At 42.1% G+C, this 20,464-nt stretch overlaps 1 protein-coding gene across 1 annotated transcript in view; it reads left to right on the top strand.

Moving 5' to 3' along the window:
- Nucleotides 1-19,679, top strand: part of LOC121275632 (protein FAM149A-like) — a 150,987-nt gene extending 131,308 nt beyond the window's left edge. The window contains exons 14-16 of the mRNA XM_041183130.1: nucleotides 9,874-9,952; nucleotides 14,038-14,184; nucleotides 17,543-19,679. Of these exons, the coding sequence (XP_041039064.1) occupies nucleotides 9,874-9,952; nucleotides 14,038-14,184; nucleotides 17,543-17,604 (288 nt within the window). The 3' untranslated portion in view covers nucleotides 17,605-19,679. The remainder of the gene's footprint in view (nucleotides 1-9,873; nucleotides 9,953-14,037; nucleotides 14,185-17,542) is intronic.
- Nucleotides 19,680-20,464: the final 785 nt, after the last annotated feature.

Genomic DNA, 20,464 nt, shown 5'->3' with positions numbered 1-20,464 from the left:
GCCGCTTCCTCACGTCAGGTGCCATATTTAAACCGCAGCCACACGTGCACCTCTCAGTGCCTACAGCCCAGAACTGCTGCACAGAAGACATAGCCCTGAAAGGCAAGAAGACTGCAGCCCCCTGATTCAGTGACGCGTCCCTGGAATGCCTCTTGGACGCTGTAGAGGCCTGCAATGGTGTCCTCTACTCCAGCAATATCACCAAACTGGCTTGGGAGGTGATGGCTGTGGTGGTCAATGCCAACGCTGTCCACAAGAGGTTGGCCATCCAGTGCAGAAAGAGGATGAATGATAAATGCCGCCAGGGTAAGTTGACCATCTCATCACTTTCGCTCATCACACATTCACAAGCCCATCACACACATTCACTGGCCTCTCACTCACTGCCAGCTCAAGGGACATCACCACTCACTTTCTCACACACACCCTCACATCTTCATCTGGCCTCATCTCCTCTGGAGGTCGTCTCCTCATCCTGTCCATGGCTCCACTCAGCATGCACACATGCCCACCAGGCATCCTTCCTATCTGGCCGGGCATGTGCCTTGGCTCACACTCTCTCCATCTGTCTTTATGCAGGACAAGATCGCACACAATAAAAGGGAGAGGTCCTAGACCAGGGTGGAGTGCCAGACATCAAAGTCCTCACTCCCTTCGAAGACCGTGCGTAAGAGCTGGCCACAGAGGACGTGGACCATTCCTGTGGCGATGGTGAGGTCGGCGCCAAACATCCAATTGAGGATCATGCCCCTGATCATCCCTCTGACAACTCAGCTGTGGGTCCATTGTTCTGTGTACCACAGCGGCCATGCACTAATAATCTCCACTTTCACTCGTGGGCACATCTGTCACATCACCCTCAGGCAACTTTGGTCTCGACTTCAGCGCCGACAGCACCTTGGATGAAGACCCTGAGGACAGCATCCTCGAAGACCCGTCACAGTACTCACCCCCACCCTCTGCCAGTGCAGCGACACACAACTCGTTGGGACCTACATGTACAGCAGGCTCATGTTCGCTACCTGGTGAGCACAGCACACAATCTGTTCCACAGCGGGCAGAGGCAGGGACACCGGGGTCGCCGGCATTTGGAGGACTGCTGGAGGCAAGGGATTTGCTGAGTCCGAGTCAGATGATGAGCCTCTGGACTCAGTCTTCAATCAGTTGTTGGAGCTGCAGCAACAATCACGGGAACATCAGGAAGGGATGACAGCTGCACTCCTCAGATTGCAAAGCATGATGAGTCCGTCCGCCTTCAGTCTGAGGTGATAGTGCCGGCATGCCAATGCACCGAGGTCAACATTGGCAGGATGGTGGCTGTCATGGAGACCTTGGTCCAGGACATCTCTCCTGCACTGTTGCATGGGCTGAACTCCATTGCTGACACCATAGTTGGCCTCCAACAGTGTCAGCATGAGAGAGGTGCGGGGCAGCTCGATCTCACTCCAGTTTCCCCTTCTCCTCAAGGAGTCAGCCAGAGGACCTTGGACAACCGTAGGGAGGAGAATCACCAGATGCACCTCCCGGGGCCATCCATCCAGCTGACTCCGGAAATGTCCAGCTGATCTAACTCCCTTCCTCTCACAACCCCATCAACTCCAGCTCCACAGACCAAGGAAGGTGTACCTGCCCACAGCAGGAGACCCAAAACAGGCTGGGGCCCTCCAGATCTGGGCATTCCAGACGATGCCCATCAAGGTCATCAGAGACAGAGGTTAGCAGTCAACAGGCTGCCTCCACCTCTGCTGTGAGTGTCGGTGAAGCACCAAGTCGTAAAGTCGTAGCAGCAGTGTTAGGAAGGTTAAGAAAAGGTAGTTTCACCACATTGGCACAGATGTTAATCACTTGTGCATAATGTTCACTATTGTAAATAAACTCCCAGGAATGTCATGCTGTCTATGGCTTCTTGTTCTGATGAGCAGTGCTTGTATCCCTCAGATGTGAAACCTTGGTCCCTGCAGAAGATAAAGGCAGGTGTTTCAGTCCAGAGCCTCTTCCCTGTGCTTTGTGCAGCCTCCCCAGCACACTGATGGTGCGTCTTCACTGTCACTGGTCACATCTGTCATACCTGCACCTTGATGGGGCTTATCATTGCTGCCAGAATGTCCTGAGCCAGTGGCACAGAGTTCCGTCATTCTCTCTGTGTGCTCCCAGCACCTTGAGGAGAAGTTAAAGTTTCCCCACTATATCTCCATGATATGACCCTGTTCACAGAGCACAAGCGAGTAGCCATCAGCCAGACAGGAGACAGACATTCACATAAGGTATATAAGGATCTATGGAGTGTCCCCATTGCATGTTGTCATCATCCTTCAGGAATGTAGGGACTATGGGCATCCGCTGTGTCTCCATGATGGGAGCCTTATCACGGAGGGTATATGCGCTGACATCAGCCAGACAGAAGTCAAATTCTTATAGGTGCAATGTGAGGATCTATGATGTCTCCTCACTGCATGTCATCATCATCCTCCAAGAATCTAGCAGCTATGAGGGCCTCCTGCCCGTGCCTGCCTCGTCTGGCCAGTGGAATGGCCTCATCACCATCATCCTTGCCTTTGAGGACCTTGTCTCCGTCGATGTCCACCTCATCAGAGGAGATGTGCAGCTCCTCCATCTGCTCCTCAGGCAGCTCCTCCCCGCCATTGCAACCAGGTTGTAAAGGGCACAGCAGGCAACGACGATGTGTGACCCTCTGTGGACTGTATTGCAGGGCTCCACCAGACCGGTCCAGGCACTTCATTTTCAACATTCCAATGGTTTGCTCCACCAAAGTGCAGGTTGCAGCATGAGCTGTGTTGTACCATCTTTCTGCTGCAGTCTGAGGCTGCCGAATGGGCATCATCAGCCACGGCCTCTGTGGGTAGCCCTTGTCCCCAAGGAGCCAACCCTGCAGCTTCTGTGGACCCTGAAAGGTGCCAGGGACCTGAGACCTGCTGAGAATATAGGAGTTATGGTCACTCCCTGAGAACTGTGCACAAACCTGCAGGATGCGTTTGCTGTGGTTGCACACCAGCTGAACATTTGACGAGTGAACACCCTTGTGGTTCTATACTGCACTGCTTGTTGCCATGGAGATCTAAGCACCATGTGACTGCAGTCAATGGCACCCTGCAGCTGTGGAAAATGAGAGATCTATGCAAATCCCAGTGCTCTTGCTTCCTGGCTTGTCTGATCAAGGTTGAAATACACAAATTTGTGCGCCTTTACGAATATGGTGTCTGTGACCCCCTGGGTGCATTTGTTTGTGGAGGCTTGTGAGATCCTGCAGAGGGCACCTGTGAAGCCCTGGAAGGAGCCACTGGCATGAAAATTGAGCGCTGCAACCACTTTCATGGCCACTGGCAGTGGATGCCCTCCAAGTCCCCATGGCACCAAATCCTGCAGCAGGTGGCATACGTGACCGACCAGCTGCCTGGACATGCACAGTCTTTGGTGACACTAGTTCTCAGTCATCTGCAGGAATGACAAGTGCCGCCTGTAGACAAACGGACATTCAAAAGTATGAACATACGAACAAGAAGCAGGAGTAGGCCATTCAGCCCTTCAAGCTTGCTCCGCCATTTAATAAGATCATGGCTGATCTGATAGTAATCTGAAATCTGCATCCGATCCACTGCCAATAACCTATCACCCTGTTGCTTAACAAGAACCTATCCACCTCTGCCTTAAAAATATTCAAAGGCTCTGCTTCCACCACCTTATCAGGAAGAGAGTTCCAAAGACTCACGACCCTCTGAGTGAAAAAATTTTGCCTCATCTCTGTTTTAAATGGATGCCCCCTTATTTTTAAACAGTGACCCCTAGTTCCAGATTCTCCCACAAGAGGAAACATCCTCTTCACATCCACCCTGTCAAAACCCCTCAGGATCTTATGTGTTTCCATCAAGTCACCTCTTACTCTTCTAAACTCCAGCAGATACAAGCCTAGCCTGTCCAACCTTTCCTCATAAGACAACCCACCCATTCCAGGTATTAATTTGGTTAATGCTTCCAACGCATTTACATCCTTCCTTAAATAAGGAACACAGTGCTCCAGATGTGGTTTCACCAGTGTCCTGTACAAATGAAGCACAACCTCCCTACTTTTGTATTCAATTCCCCTCGCAATATGTGATACTATTCTATTAGTTTTCCTAATTATTTGCTGTACTTGCATACTAGTCTTTTGTGATTCATGCACAAAGCACCGAGATCTCTCTGCACCTCAGACCTCTGCAATCTCTCACCATTTAGATAATAAGCTTCTCTTTTATTTTTCCACCCAAAATGGACAATTTCACTTTTTCCCACATTAAACTTCATCTGCTAGATCTTTGCCCACTCACTTAACCTATCTATATCTTTTTGTACCCTCCTTATGTCCTCTTCATAATTTACTTTCCTACCTATCTTAGTGACATCAGCAAATTTGGAAACCATCCCTTCATCCAAGTCATTTATACAAATTGTAAACAGTTGAGATCCCAGCACTGATCCCTGTGGCACACCACTCGTTACATCTTGCCAACCCAAAAAAAGACCCATTTATGCCTACTCTCTGCTTCCTGTTACCCCCTATACCATGAGCTTTTATTTTCCGTAATAACCTTTGATGTGGCACTTTATCAAATGCCTTCTGGAAATCTAAGTATAGTACATCCACCGGTTCCCCTTTATCTACAGGACATGTACTTCCTCAAAGAACACCAATAAGTTGGTTAAACACGATTTCCCTTTCACAAAACCATGTTGACCTGCCTGATGACCTTGAGCTTATCCAAGTGCCCTGCTATAACTTCTTCAATAAAAGCTTCTAACATTTTCCCCATGACAGATGTTAAGCTAACTGGCCTGTAGTTTCCCACTTTCTGTCTCCTTCTCTTTTTGAATAATGGAGTTACATTTGCTATTTTCCAAACTAATGGGACCTTCCCCGAATCTAGGAAGTTTTGGAAAATTAAAACCAATACATCAACTATCTCACCAGCCATTTCTTTTAAAACCCTAGGGTGAAGTCCATCAGGACCCGAGCACTTGTCAGCCTGCAGCTGCTACTATTTACTCAGTCCCACTTCTCTGGAGACTGTAATTCTCTTGACTTCCTTCCCCTCTTCCATTTCCTGGTTTATTGCTGCTTCTGGGGTGTTATTTGTATCCTCCATTGTGAAAACTAATGCAAAATACCTGTTCAATTCATCTGCCATTTCCTTGTTTTCCATTATCAATTCTCTAGACTCACTTCCTATAGGACCAACGCTCACTTCGTTAACTCTTTTAAAAAAATATTTATAAAAACTCTTACTATTTGTTTTTATATTTCTGGCTAGCTTTCTCTCATACTCTAATTTTTTCCTCCTTATTAATCCTTTAGTCATCCTTTGCTGTTCCTTATATCCTGCCAAATCTCTTGGCCTTCCACCTATCTTTGCACAATTATATGCTTTTTTTTCAGCTTGATACTCTCTTTAACCCTTCTGTTAACCATGGATGGTGTCTCCATTCCTTGGACTTTTTCTTACTTGTAGCAATTGATGTATTCTGTGTATTCTGAAATACTCCTTTAAATATTAACCACTGCATCTATATTGCGCAATCCCTTAATCCAATTTGCCAATTCACTTTCACCAGCTCAGCTTTCATGACTTATAATTGCCCTTATTTAAGTTTAAAAACTTAGTTACAGACCTCTCTCCCTCAAACTGAATGTAAAATTCAATCATATTATGGTCACTGCTACCTAGGGGCGCCTTCACTATGAGAGCATTAATTAATCCCTTCTCATTGCACAATAACAGATCTAGTATAGCCTGCTCTCTGTTGGCTCCAGTAAATGCTGTTCCAAGAAATTAACTCGTAAACATTCAATGTACTCCTCATCTAGGCTATCTTTGCCCATCTGACTTTTCCAGTCTATATGTAAATTAAAATCACCGATTTTCGCAGTGCCTTTCTGACAAGCTCCAATTCTTTTCTTCCTTTATGCTCAACCCTACCAGATAGTTACTATTAGGGGGCATGTACACAACTCCCACAAGTGACTTCTTGCCTTTACCATTTCCCATCTCTATCCAAACTGTTTCCACATCCTGGTTTCCTGAACTTAGGTCATCCCTCACTATTGTGCTAATACCAACATTAACTAACAGAGCCACCCCTCCACTTTTTCCTCACTTCCTGTCCTTCCTAAACATCCTGTACCCTTCAATATTCAGGTCCCAATCCATGTCCTCCTGCAGCCATGTCTCTGAAATGGCTATCAAATTGCACTTATTTACTTCCATGTGCGCTCTCAGTTTTTTTTTCATTAATTCACGGAATGTGGGCATCTCTGACTAGGCCAGCATTTATTGCGCATCCTTAGTTGCCCTTGTTCAGAAGGCATTTAAGAGTCAACCACATTGCTGTGGATCTGGAGCCGCATGTAGGTCAGACCAGGTAAGGATGGTAGATTTCCTTCCCTAAAGGACATTGGTGAACCAGATGAGTTTTACAACAATTGACAATGGTTTCATGGTCATCATCAGATTTTTAATTCCAGATTTTTTTTAATTGACTTCAAATTTCACCACCTTCCATGGTGGGATTCGAACCCGGGTCCCCAAAGCATTACCCTGAGTCTCAAAAGTTCATCTGTTTTGTTTCAAATGCTATGTACATTCAGATACAAAGCTTTTAGCTTCATTCTTTTCATAACTTCTAGTTTCATCTGTTGATTTACTGTTAGATTTGTTCCCTCTATCCCTTCCTGTCACAGTTTGTTTTTCATTCCCCGTAATAATACTTTTCTCTTTTGCCTTGACTCTAGTCTTTGATTTATCACATCTTCCCAAATTTGATCCCTTGCCCCACTACTTAGTTTAAAACCCTCCCAACTTCCCGAGTTATGCAGCTCGCAAGAACACCTGTCCCAGCACGGTTCAGGATTAGACCGTCCCGATGGTACAGATCCCACTTTCCCCAATACTGGTGCTAGTGCCCCATGAACTGGAACCCACTTCTCCCACATCAGTCTTTGAGCCACACATTCATCTCCCTAATCTGATTTGTCCTATGCCAATTTGCATGTGGCTCAGGTAATAGTCCAGAGATTATGACCTTTGAGGTCCTGCTTCTTAATCTGGTGTCTAAGTCCTCATACTGACCTCCTCCTTTGACCTGCCTGTGTCATTGATACCTACATGGACCACGGCAACTGGGTCTTCCCACTCCCACTGCAGGTTCCCCTCCAGCCCCAAGCATATGCCCCACACCCTGGCTGCAGGCAGGCAACACAGCTGTTTGGACTCATGCTCTTTGCTACAGAGAATGGTGTCAATCCCTTTGACTATACTATCCCCTTTACCACTACATTCCTTGTAACTGCCCCCACTTGAATGGCTTCCTGTACCACAGTGCCATGGCCAGTTACCTCATCCACCCTGCAGCCCCAACTCTCATCCAAACAAGCTGAAAATACTCAAACCTCTTGGACAATTGCAGAGGCTTACACTCCCATGTTCCTGCCCTCTAAGTCCCCTTACCTGCCTAACTCGCAGTCACACTCTCCTGTCCCTAAACACTGACCAAATCAGAAGACCCTGTCCTAAGAGTTGTGACTACCTCCTGGTACAAAGAATCCAAATAACTTTCCTCCTCCCTGATACATTGCAGTGTTTGTAGCCCCAGCTCATAAACTCTGTGCTAAATCTGCTCAAACATCAAATAGCTAGACTCCAACGCACGACAGCTCACTGTGGCTCTTCAGCAGCATGCACAGGAGCCCCAGCCGCCCCTTCTTCTTGAAAGTGCTACTCCTCTCTCTCTACCCAATCAGGCACCTCCGTCACTCTCTTCTCCATCGTCTCCACTCCCTGTAAGCTATGAGGCATACAGCTAAGTCACCAGACTCCATGCTCCTGATATACTCCTCCTGCAGGTTGAAAGAGAGAGACCCATGGGTTAGCATTGGTCTCCTAGGGACCTCCAATGCTTACATGTGTGGCTTTGGCTCCATCTCAAGGCACCTTAACACATGACAGAGAGTGCTGGCCACTACTTGGCCATTACTTAGTGCACTGCATGGCTGCCTGAAATTTTAACCACCTCCATCCCCACCGCCTGAACAATTGGTGGCAGTTTCACCCACTGGACTGCATGCTGTGCTCTCAGTTGAGGTGCAGGCATTCTCCTGACCTGCACTGCAAGGCTGTGCTGTTAGCCTGAACCATGGGGAAAGCTGTTCCAAACCTGAATGAAGACAGTGTAGGTGGCTGTGAGCGCCTTCACCAGTAACTGCTCCATGACCAGCTTTTTCAAGAAGATTGTACAACATGCCCAGTTGCCAACTGTTCTGCAGCCCCCTAAAATGCTCAATAGTTTGCAGTCTGTACCCAAGGGGTGAAAGGTTCAGGAGCATTTGGTGACTCGTTCTTGCCTCTGCATTGCTTGAGTGGGAAGATAAGCTAGAGGCCCAACTCCAAGCATGTCAATGTAGCTGCACCTGAACTGCCTTAGCAGTGGAAGAATACTCAAATTCTCAAGTGCCTGGCCGCTTCCCTCCCCACCCAGCATTTGATTGTGTACTACCATCCGACCGTGCTGTCTTGCACCCCCACAAACCTTTGCCCCAACCACATTGCAGCCCTTGCCTGGCACCGCACTGTCAGCCAGCTGGGAAAAAGTGGCTTACCTGTGCCCTCAGCTGAATGCGCAGGGCCTCTTCCTTGAAGTCGAACAGGCGACCCTTGTGAGTGCTGTGCAATGGTAGTGCGAATTATTCAGAGGTAACTCACCTCTGAGTTCCCCTCAAAGTTCAGCTCACCAGGTGCACACCTTTTAAATGCTGTTGTGAATCACATCGTTCTGAAGTCACACCGACGTGGGAGGTAAAGTCGACGTGGGGGGATGATTCTGGTGGGCAGGCAAAATGATGAGCTGCAAATGCATTGAAATTATATTCCTGGTAGTGGACGGCAGGAGAGGTGGCCTGCCATTGATGGATGGAGCGGACAATGGCAACATGAAACCAATTTTTGGCCTTCCAGCCATATTGTTCCCCATCCACCTACCATCTCGCCTGCAGCCAATAGGAGCAGAAAATTCCACCCTTGGTGCCTGCAACCACAGAGGCTCAGACAGTCCAAACTTTAATTTTGTATAGGGCGTTTGCAGTCAGTAAAGAAGTGATTTTATGAATCTCAGGTGGATTCAAAACTTATTTTCCACAGTGAAAGATCAAATGTAAATCATTCTGTCCACTAATAATAAAACAAGATCAGCTTTATTGAACTTCCTGTATTTTTAAGTTTCCAGTCATGTCATCAGTGACAAGAATCCATTGCAGACAATCAGGAACAAAGATTTTGGGAAAACTGACAAAATTAAATGTGTTTCTAAATTGGTGTTAGTCTTGATTCTGTGGAATCACTCTTGCCCCTGAGTTGCAGATTCGAACCCTACTCCAGGGATTTAAGCGTATAATCTACACTTCAGAAGTCTCCTTTTGCCTGTGAGGTGATTTGGGATGCCATGAGGTTGTGAATGCTGCTTTATATATGCAGGTACTTTCTTTAAATTGCAAAATTATTTTTGCACTGGCTTTAACAGGGTATTGGTGTCCCATCAGAGAGAAGATTAATTAATGCAATAATTCAGCCTATCCTAAACTGCTATCAATTACACTGTTCAAAGTAGGATCCTGAGTCTGTTAATATTTTGTTAATAGTGCAAGTTTACATGACTCCAATGATTAACTACTGTTTAATGTCCTTGAAAATATACTTGTTGAAAATATGGTAGAAGCCTCATGGTCTATGGTCATATTGTGTGACTTCTTTAAATCAGGAATTTCTGAATTCAGCTGGAATGACCTGAATACAATGACCATTAACTGTTGCAAAATATGTTACATTTCAGTCTGATACACCATTCAAACGGTCTTTCACACCAATGGACTATGCCAGCCATACTCGGACACGGCGGGCTTCCTTTACAGGTAAACAAACAATGCTCTGTGAAGCATATATTTTATCAGAAACCTGGGAGTATTTATGTGAATTCTAGAGCTATCTCATTGCAGACCTTTAGAATATTATCTTCTGATTGCTAACCAATGACCCCTGCTAGAAAAGGCGAAAGTGAACTTTGAGTGCTGACAAAATGGAGCTCAGTCATAATGATTGCCATTGTTTAATACTCTGACACAAATTACTCTCTATGCTAACTACTGAAGAGTGGCCATTTGGATGTGGTATTTGTGGCCTTTTGGTACCCATGGATCAGCATCTCAGCGAGAAGGGGAGAAAATTTAGGTAAAGCTGCTTTTGTGCTAATAATGTGCAGACATCCATATGCTTTTATTGCATCAAAAAAGGTTCTTAATAAAGTGGAATCTTTATAAAAATAATTTCCTGGTATCCTAAGTAAATGGACTAGTTGCTGATGTGGAAGTGAAAGTATCACCAAAGATGATAGTACACTTAGTACTTAGACATATTAGAGGTCAAAATCCTTCTCCCAGCATGAAGCCTCATTCTTGAGGCAGTATGCATCAGGGATTTAGGCGTTGAGTCTGTAAGATGTTCCATCTATTAATTTTGATGAACATAAAATTGCGCATAATAGAGGCTCGGATCTACTGTCCTGACCAGGAGCACAATTTTGTAAGAATGACCTCTAACGTGCCAAGGTTGGAAGTTCGAATAATTGCCACTGCTTGGTTTTGTTGACGAGATTAGATAGCCCAGCTACATTTTTAAGTTGATTATCTGAAGGTTCAGCTTTTGAGGACTAGTGTTATATTGCTATACTATGTTGAAAAAGATTTTAAAATAATGTAAGAGGCTTATTTTTTTCATTTTATGAATAAATGATTAATTGTCCATTTATTGTAGATAACAAGGGAAGATATAAAATATTTAGCCTCTTGAAGTTTCTGTTTAACTGGAACCTGTCACGGTGAACAAAAGGAAACCATGCAAAAAGAATCCATCTTTAATAATGTTACTTTCACATCTCTTAAGCACCTAAAATATCATATCATTGGCATATAAAATCCTGGAACTCCCTCCCTAACAGCACTGTGAGTGTATCTGCACCACAGGGATTGCAGCGGTTCAAGAAGGCAGCTCACCACCACCTTCTCAAGGGCAATTAGAGGTGGCCAATAAATGCTGGTCTAGCCAATGATGCCCACATCTCATAAATGAATTTAAAAAATATTTTGTTCATCTAGCTGCAGAGTGTATAAAGCTTAAAAACCAAATTGTCCCAATAAGATTTGCTGTAAAGATTGGTCCTGCCTCATTGAGATCCTTTTAGTATGCTCACAATGTCTGGTTATTTTGAGGCAGGGGGCTGACCCACTAACATTTAAAATATGTAGCTGTGACACATTTAGACAAGTTCAGCTGGCAGTTGCCATCAAACCACTGCTGACAGTCCCAATCTTACTCTTAATGGGAGTCCCAGCCCAACGTCCTGTAGTGGCTCATACACTCAGACAAATTAACTTATAGCTGATTAGTCCACCAATGTTAATATGGAGAAAATGGACATATATGGAAATGTAATGATGTGTATTTTAAAAAATGAATAATATACTTACATTTTCAAAGGAATCAACTTGTGTCTAACATGCCAGCTGTAAGGTCATTTATTGTGTCATTTTATTTAATTAATTCCTTTAAAACCTGAAACAACTTATTCCTCATGTTAGCCTATTACCTTCGTATGAAGATTGATAAATCTAAGACAGTATCATTTATATGATATAATTTGTTAGATGGGAGGAGACAGGAGGTAATTTCTCAGGAAAGCAATGACCAAAAATGTTCTTCTATACTCCCTGCCATTCACTGTGTACATCAGTGATTTGGGTATATAGGGCAATAGAAAGGCTACAGGGCAAATTCAGTGGCATGCTGCCTTGTATAAAATAAAATAAATATAAAGACCCCCAAAAATTGGAGCTACTTTCTTTAGAACAGAGGAGATTATGGGGTGATTTCTGAAGCTGTTTGAAATTATGGAAGGATATAGGGCTGAATTTTTCCATCGGTGAGCAGGGGGTGGGGCCCGCTCGCCAATGTGAAAATGATGCCCCCTGACATCATCCTGCCCCATTTAAATCTTCAGGAAGGTGGGTGCACAGCACAATCAGCTGTCCACCTACCGACTTGTCAATGGCCAATTGAGGCCATTGACAGGATAATTAAATCAATTAAAGGTTACCTTAAGGTTGGCGGGCAGGCCAGGAGCCCTGGCGAGGAATAGAAAAAACATGAAACCTCATCCACTGGCGGGATGAAGTTTCATGCAGGTTTTAAAAAAGTTTATTAATGTTTTTGTGAAATTTATTAACATGTCCCATCTCGTGTGACACTGTCACATGAGGGGGACATGTTAATGATTTTTTTATTTTTCTATTTTTAGAGCTTGAAAAACTTTCAGCGATCTCCCTGAGGCAGCACTTAGCCTCAGGGAGATGTGTGCTCTTTTGCGCATGCGTGAAAGAGCGCACTCTCGCATTTGGGGAATTCCACCCATCCCCCCGCCCCCACAAGGAGTGCATTGTGCTTTCCAGCCTTAATTGGCCCACTCACTTAAAATGGCAGCAGGGCCCGCTTCTCTGGCGGGGATCGGCTCCCTGCCCGCCAGAGATTGGGTTGGGCCCGCCCGCCCGACAAGCAAAAAATTCAGCACATAGAGTTGATAGAAACATATTTTGCTTTCAATTATTAAAGGATCTAGCGTGAAAGGGTCATAGATTTGAGATTAATAAATATAAGAGATTAGAGATAGGACAGAGAGCAGGAGAAACATTTTAAACAAGAGGGATGTGGGTAAGTGGAATGAACTACTAAAGTTAGTCATTAAATCAGAGATTGTCACTGAGTGGTCTAAAGTGCCAGACTCAAGGATTCAGTCCTTTCCACTGCGGGCGGGTGTTCTGGTCTCCGACTGGAGGCACAAGTTCGAATCCCACTTCTGACATTAACTTTTCACAGAGGCCTTGCCAACATTTAACAATAGATTAAATAGCTGATTGATGGAAAGAGCAATAAAGTGACATGGGAACAGAGAAGCACTTGAGATTACGATTATGGCTCATATAGAGGAGATACACTAGCATGATTGGATTGTATGGCTTCTGTGTTATCATTTCTATGTAATTCTAAAATGAGAGGGTGTTGGTATTCAGAGGAATTTGGGTATTCTAGTACCTGAATCACAGAACACTAAAATTCAGCGCAGCAATCAGTTAAGAAGGTAATGGCTTGTTAGCCTTTATTGCAAGGAGGTTGAAGTATAAGAGTAAGGAAGTCTTGCTGTAATTATACAGGGCTTTGGTGAGACCATACCTGAAGTACTGTATACAGTTTTGGGCCAGGATTTTCTGGCCCTGTTGCGGGCGATACGGTGCCCCAGCCAGAAATCCATTGACTTGCATTGGGACTGGAAGATCCTGGCAGCGGATGGGTGTGGAAAATCCCACCCTTGGTCTCACTTATCTTAGTTAGAATGCAGCGATGTTCCACCAGTTTGATTCTTGGGATGAGAGGGTTGGCCTGTGAGGAGAGATTGAGTAGAATGGGCCTATTTCCCTGGAGTTTAGAAGAATGAGAGGTGACCTAATGAAACATGTAAAATTATTGGAGGGCTTGACAGGGCAGATGCTGAGAAGTTGTTTCCCCTTGCTGCACAGTCTAGAACTAGGGGTTCTCAGGATAAGGTATCGGCCATTTAAGACTGAGGTGAAGAGAAATTTCTTCACTCAGAGGGTTGTGAATTTTTGGAATTCTTTTCCCCAGAGAGCTATGGAAACTCAATTGCTGAGCACAATCGAGACTGATAAATCTTTGAGCACTAAGAGATTCAATGGGTATGGGAAAGTTGTGTTGAGATCAAAGGTCAGCCAGAATCTTACTGAATTGTGGAGCAGCCTTAAGAGACCGTATAGCCTAGTCCTGCTCCTATTTCTTATGTTCTTATATAATAATAGGATAGGATCAAAGCCGTTTTTACCAAAGGAAGCTAAAGCCATTTAATGTTACCGATACTTTAGAATTTTCTTTACAGATCGTGCTGGAATTGGTGTGACTGGCATCAGCCTAGGGATTTCTGCCTCTAGTTCTAATTATCCCACAGATTTTGCACATCACCATCATCATCTATTAAACCAACCACCCATTGAAGGTGACGAAGATGAGTATCGAACAATGTGGGGTACTGTAATTTTTATTTCTTATCAGATATTCAGAAAGGACAGAGTAGCTTCCTTGTATGACAAATGTTGTGTTATTTGATGAATGAACAGGTCTTATGTTGGAATAATGCCAAAATGTCACCTAAAAAGTTTCCTGTCAGAATATAAATGTGAATTTGTGTAAGCCCAAGATAGGGTAGATGGCGCATGGCTCTGAGAGGAATTGAATGGCGTTGTCAATTAGTGTGTTGTCCTTTTAGCTCTGGAATCTGCATTAAGTTACAGACTGAACTGACGAGATGACACTCTTTGCACCTATTGGCCACGAGGATTTTTTCTAAAATTAGTTTGAGCAGTCATTATCCAGTTGATTAGATGCAGGTCAGCTGTGGTGTTGAAGATCTCAACTTTCTCTCCAAAAGTTGCATGTTTCAGTATAACTAAATTCTCAGAGAATCTAAATTGAGGTAAAGAACCATGTAGGATTGGGTAGCCTTTTCTGGAAACTCCTATGAAATATTTACACTGTAACTGGAACTATATCTGCTGCTTTATAAATGTTTTCAATTTTTAATCTTTGTGTTGGTTTCATTGTTTCAATAAAATTTTCTCCAGGTTCGATCCTCTCACAGCGTAATGAAATTTCATCTTTAGAGGCCATCAGAAGATTTGTTTGCTTTGGATTTTTAATGACTCACTAAGAACACTATGTTTTCTGAAATTACAAATTTCAAACCGGTGCATAACTGGGATTTTATTAGAGAGTCATTAAATACAGAGAAAAATGAGGAATCTTCCAGTTTTCATTGAAATGACTCCCATTGATAAAGCACCTTTCATAAACCCAGAATGTCCCAAGGTTCTTTACAGTCAATTAAATACTTTTGAAGTGAGGTCACTGCTTTGATGTAAGAAACACAGAAGCCAATTCATACATACCAAGTTCTCACAAACAGCAGCGTAATTATGACCCAGTAATCTGTTTTTGTGATCTTGGTCAAGGGATAAATATTGTCCAGGACACCAGGGATAGCTCTGCTACTCTCTTCAAAATAATGTAGTGGAAGATGTACTGATGTACCTGAAATGGCAGATTTGGTTTAACGTCTAAATGATGACACATAAGCACATAAGAAATAGGAGCAGGAGTAGACCATACGGCACCTCAAGCCAGCTCCACAATAGAATACAAGGGCAGAATCTCAGAATAAGAGGCCAATCATTTAGGACAGAGATGAGGAGAAATTTCTCCATGCAAAAGGTTGTGAATCTTTGGAATTCTCTATCCAGTATTCAATACGATCAAGACTGATTTCTGTCTCAACTCCATTTTCTCATCCAGTCCCCATATCCCTTTATTCCCTGAGTGACCAAAAATCTGTGTATCCCAGTCTTAAACATATTCAATAGTGAAGCATCCACAGCCCTCTGAATAGAGAATTCCAAAGATTCACAACCTTTTGCATGGAGAAATTTCTCCTCATCTCTGTCCCAAATGATTGGCCTCTTATCCTGAGATTGTGCCCTTGTATTCTAGGTTCCCCAGCAAGGGAAAACAACCACTCAATATCTACCCTGTCAAACCCCTTCAGAATCTGTACTGTTTCAAAGACATCACCACTCCTTCTAAACTCCTGAGAGTATAGTCCCAATTTACTCAGCCTCTCATTGTAGGCAACTCATTAATTAATCCCAGAAACCAATGTAGTGAATCCTCATTGTACTGCCTCCAATGCAAGTGTATCTTTCCTTGAATATGGAGACCAAAACTACACACACACTAATTCAGGTTTGTAGTCTCCCCAAAGTCCTGTACAATTCTAGCATGGTTTCTTTATTCTTGTACTCCAATTCCTTTGTAATAAAGGCCATCATGCCGTTGCCCTCCTTATTGCTTGTAGTACCTACATGCTAACTTTCTGTATTCCTTGTATGGGGATACCCAAATCTTTCTGAACATTAAGTTTACGAATTTTTAATGCCTCCAAAAGTGCAGCATTCCCTCAGTCCAGCATTGAAGTGTTAGCCTAGATTGGGTGCTCAAGTATCTGGAGTGAGATTGGGATTTATAACCTCGTAATTCAGAGGCAAGAGTGCTACCACTGAGCCATGGCTCACATCTATTGTCATTCCTCTGGCTTACTCTAAAGAACGTAGAGTTTCTTCTAAAACAGTTAACTTTCAAGACTGCCCCTGAAAATTGTATTTGAGAACCATAATACTAAAAAAGAAAACATTGATGACTTTTATTCATGACATAGGTTTATTTGTATATTTGTATTCTTGGATGTGGTAAGGCCACAGTTACTGCTTATTTGAAGTTGTCCTGAGAGAGTTTACTAATGAGAAGTTGCTAATGGCTCTTCTACCTAGTGACAAATTGTTTATACAACTTAAAGGCTTGCTACTCCCTTTCAAAAGATTATTAATATCAGTCACACTCTAGCTCAGCACAAGTATATTTCTGGTTAGAAACTTAGGAAATCCAGCCTTTTGGGGAATTGATTACACTTCAAAAACATTCATCCTCTTAATGAAGTTCCTACATATTTCCTGGCTCCTGGGTGAACAGGTGAGATTGGTGGGATCCAACCTACCAACTGCAAAGTTGTTCCCTTTTACTTTCTGTGGGAATAACTGTATATAGTAGTTCAAATGATTGATGATTTGTAAAGCCATTGTATTTTTTTTTAGATTTAGATTCTACAGTTCTAGCTATATATTTCAGGATTGTGTTAGGTCGTTTAATTACCTTGCAATGTGGTGTAGCCATTGAACATTGCATATCCACTATTACTCCCTGGGTGCCCTTTATAGTTTCCTGTGCCAACTTAATTTATTGCATACTTGCATTCTGCAATTTTAATCCATGTTTAATATTTAATATTTATTTGTGGCAAATTTCCATAACAGCCATTCATAATCCTTTCGTGATTCTTTTTCCACATTCTTGTTTCTAACAATCCTCCTAATTTTCTCCTGTCAGTATAATTGACCATTATTTACTGATCCTTTGTACGCCTTGAACATGCACTTATCCTGAATGCTAATAATACAAGATTTTTTCAGGATTGTGGACAATATACATATTTCATTATTTAGAATGTTTAATTTGAGTATCTTTCCCAGCAGTTTTTTTATGTTACGTGGCTTCCTATAATGAGAATATTATGCTGACATTGTGTGTTGCAGATGCATGGGTTGGATTTAAATTGGTTAGCTAAATGAACTTGTACATTATTTGAAACTACTTCATTTGCAAAATTAAACTTGATTCTATAATTATATTGCTCTTTTCCACTCTTCTCAATTTTTTCAACTCCTGAATTGATTAAAAAAATGTCTTCTCATTTGGTCATCTGTCTTTGTCCATTCTAGGTCCACAAACCCATTTCCAGTCCAAAACATTCAATCGTCTTCCTACAAATTCTAGAAAGTGATCCCAAGTGTTTTCATTGGTAAAGTCAGTTCAAAGACTGGAGAATGGGAAGCTTGAAAACGAATGAAGACAGTCTGCTTACGTCAGGTCACAAACAGGACAGGAGAAAGCCTGATTAGAAGAAAACATGAAATGGAAATTCAGAGAATTTTGAAGTGGTGAAAGGCTTGTATTGAAGCATTAACGTTGAGGCAATGATCAATGGTATACAGTGTCAGTTGGCTGTCTCCGTATTAATTAATACTATTTAGCAAACTATGCAATACTATTTGCCAAGGTAGCAGGTACTAGACTTTAGGAAAGCAATATTTCTTGGTTTCATAACTAGTGACTTGACACTTTAATTCTGTTGCCCTGAAATTGCTCATTAGCTCCAACATGATATTTATACCTCAATAACCTCTTGACAGGCAGCTACTACAAGTACATTTTGTGTTAATTAAGGAACTAGACTGCTTTAACAACTCAAATCTGCAGTCTTTGAAAGTCTGCACCATGTGCTTGTTGAATTCAGTATGAACAAGGTAAAGTGAAATGATAAGTTTGCAGTTATGCCACAGAAATGCAAGTTATTCCTATTTAGATGTGCGTGCTTTCTTGTGGATTGTCAGTATTTATGTGAAGACAAAAATCTGTGGCATGTGCTTGTCATCTCTTTCTAATTTCACAATGATGTAACATATTCTTATGTTTTATTTTCCTGTTTATATTATTTATAATTCAAAAATGGCATTTATAAGGTATTCTAATATCATTTAGTAATCATGTTGCACATATCAGTCCATAAGAGATGTAGTGTTACATATATTGTATATAGCGTTCAAGTAATCTATGCAGTGACAAGAGTAGAGATCTAGAGTACTAGATGCCAATAATATTCCCTCTAATTTGTTCAGATATTATTAAATTATACACCCAACACTCAAACGTAATTCAGTGGGTCAAATCTGGCTGGCGTGGGGCATCTTGTAATGTGTGCCGTTAAACTTTTCTCTGCGCTATAACTTTCTGGAAATGTGAGCTGATAACTGCTGGTGAGGGCACCAAGGCATCTGGGATCTGAGTCAACAATGAGACTGAATGCATAACCCTTTTATCAATGGGATTTAGGGATTGAGAATGAAACAGTGAAGCAAAGAAGAAAGAGAGTGAATTAGAGTCAAATCACATACAGAAAGAAATAATAACTGCACTGAGAGAGGAACAAAAGAGATAGAAAGGAAAATTAAGAAGTTTTTAAATCTTTAATCTCTAAGAAGAATTTACTTACATGCAGAATTGAAACTGAACAGTTTAGATTGTTTCTTTTCTGAGTTGCTATTGATTCACCGACATTGCATTAACAATAATCGCATCACTGAAAAGGTATTTACACTGTTAATAATGAGACTTAAAGTTCTGTGGTGCATTTAATGGGTAAATAATGTGCAAAGCCAATAAGTTCTTGACAATATCAAAGAAGCTAAGGAAGAGATGCCATTTATGCAAAGCAAATGGCAGAATGTTGTGAATTAACCAACCAATTCAGGAAAATCATAAGTCATGATGTATCTCTTCATTCCCTGAACTTGGTGGCTGATTTGCGTATTAATTACATTATGCATCATGAACTCACTGCTCTTTTACTGCTAAGAGTTCCATTATTTAGTAAAACCATGTTTGTGTGAAGATTCTGTTTTTACAATGTAATGGTATTTTTAATTGTATTTTAATGTGTGAATTTGCCAAATCTTTTATGTTGTTCAGAATTTGTGTGTGTATGTGTATGTGTAGATACATAATAGTGTAGAATGTACTATTTTTAATATAGGTAGATGAATACTTAATTAACTTGTATGATATTTCTCTGCTTGCCAGTTTATCTGAGGTTTTTGTTACCAAATAAATAGGTTCATGCCAGTCCTAAAACAGGAGGAATTTCAGAGAGAGGAATTAGATATTCACGTGGTTTCCCCAAAAGTAAATTTTAAACTAATACTGCTTGGATTTTATGGTATATCATAAAATGTTTTATTTATACATTCAAATATTTTTGGTATGTCAGATTTGCTTTAATGTTTTGTGTAAATAAACAGTTTATCATGATGCAGCAAGAATTAGCTTTTGCGTTAGTTTTCTCTTGGTTGAAAAGTACCAATGCAAAATTGCTTAGTTTTACCTTGGATCAGTTGACATGTTTCAGAGTTAAAAGTTTGAAAATTCAATTTCCTGTATGAGACTGAGCAAGTAATCTAAGCTGCATTCAAATGCAGTGCAGAGGGACTGCTGTGTTTTTAATGTCCTTCAGATCCGACATTAAACCTGACCTCATTTGTCTGTTCCAATGAAGGTTGGATGTTAAAGATCTCATGACAGTATTCAATGAAAAGCAGGGTATTGCTGAAAAAGACATGCTGTTGAAGCTTTTCATCTTGCACTTGTCAGGACAGACGCAAGAATGCGACAATTTAAAGGGGGCTGATTGGTTGGCAAGTTGACTCTGTTTGATTGAGGTGTTGCCATGGAAAATGCACCAGGGAACTGTTGTCCCTCATGCTTTTGTTTAATTCAATAAAGCCGCAATACCTGGACATGTTCTTTATGCTTTCAAAGTACAGGTCCCTGCTTATGAATATATGCAGCTTCTAGCAAGTGTGAGTGAGCCACCTTGCAAGCCTGACTGATACCTACATTGGCTGTTAGTGCAGTTCTTATCACACTCAGGATTGTTCAGCAAACGTCCAATCACAGAATAACATCTAACGTTAGACATTATGTTCTAAGTTTTGCAAGCAAGGGTTGGTTGAATATGATCAGCACACTGCCTATTGTGAACATCGAAGGAACGTGCTGTTTGATATGATCCACCAGTCACTGGGGTG

This window comes from Carcharodon carcharias, chromosome 1 (genome assembly GCF_017639515.1).
Source record: "Carcharodon carcharias isolate sCarCar2 chromosome 1, sCarCar2.pri, whole genome shotgun sequence".
Lineage (NCBI taxonomy): Eukaryota > Metazoa > Chordata > Chondrichthyes > Lamniformes > Lamnidae > Carcharodon > Carcharodon carcharias.
This window is presented reverse-complemented; position numbering and strand designations above follow the sequence as displayed.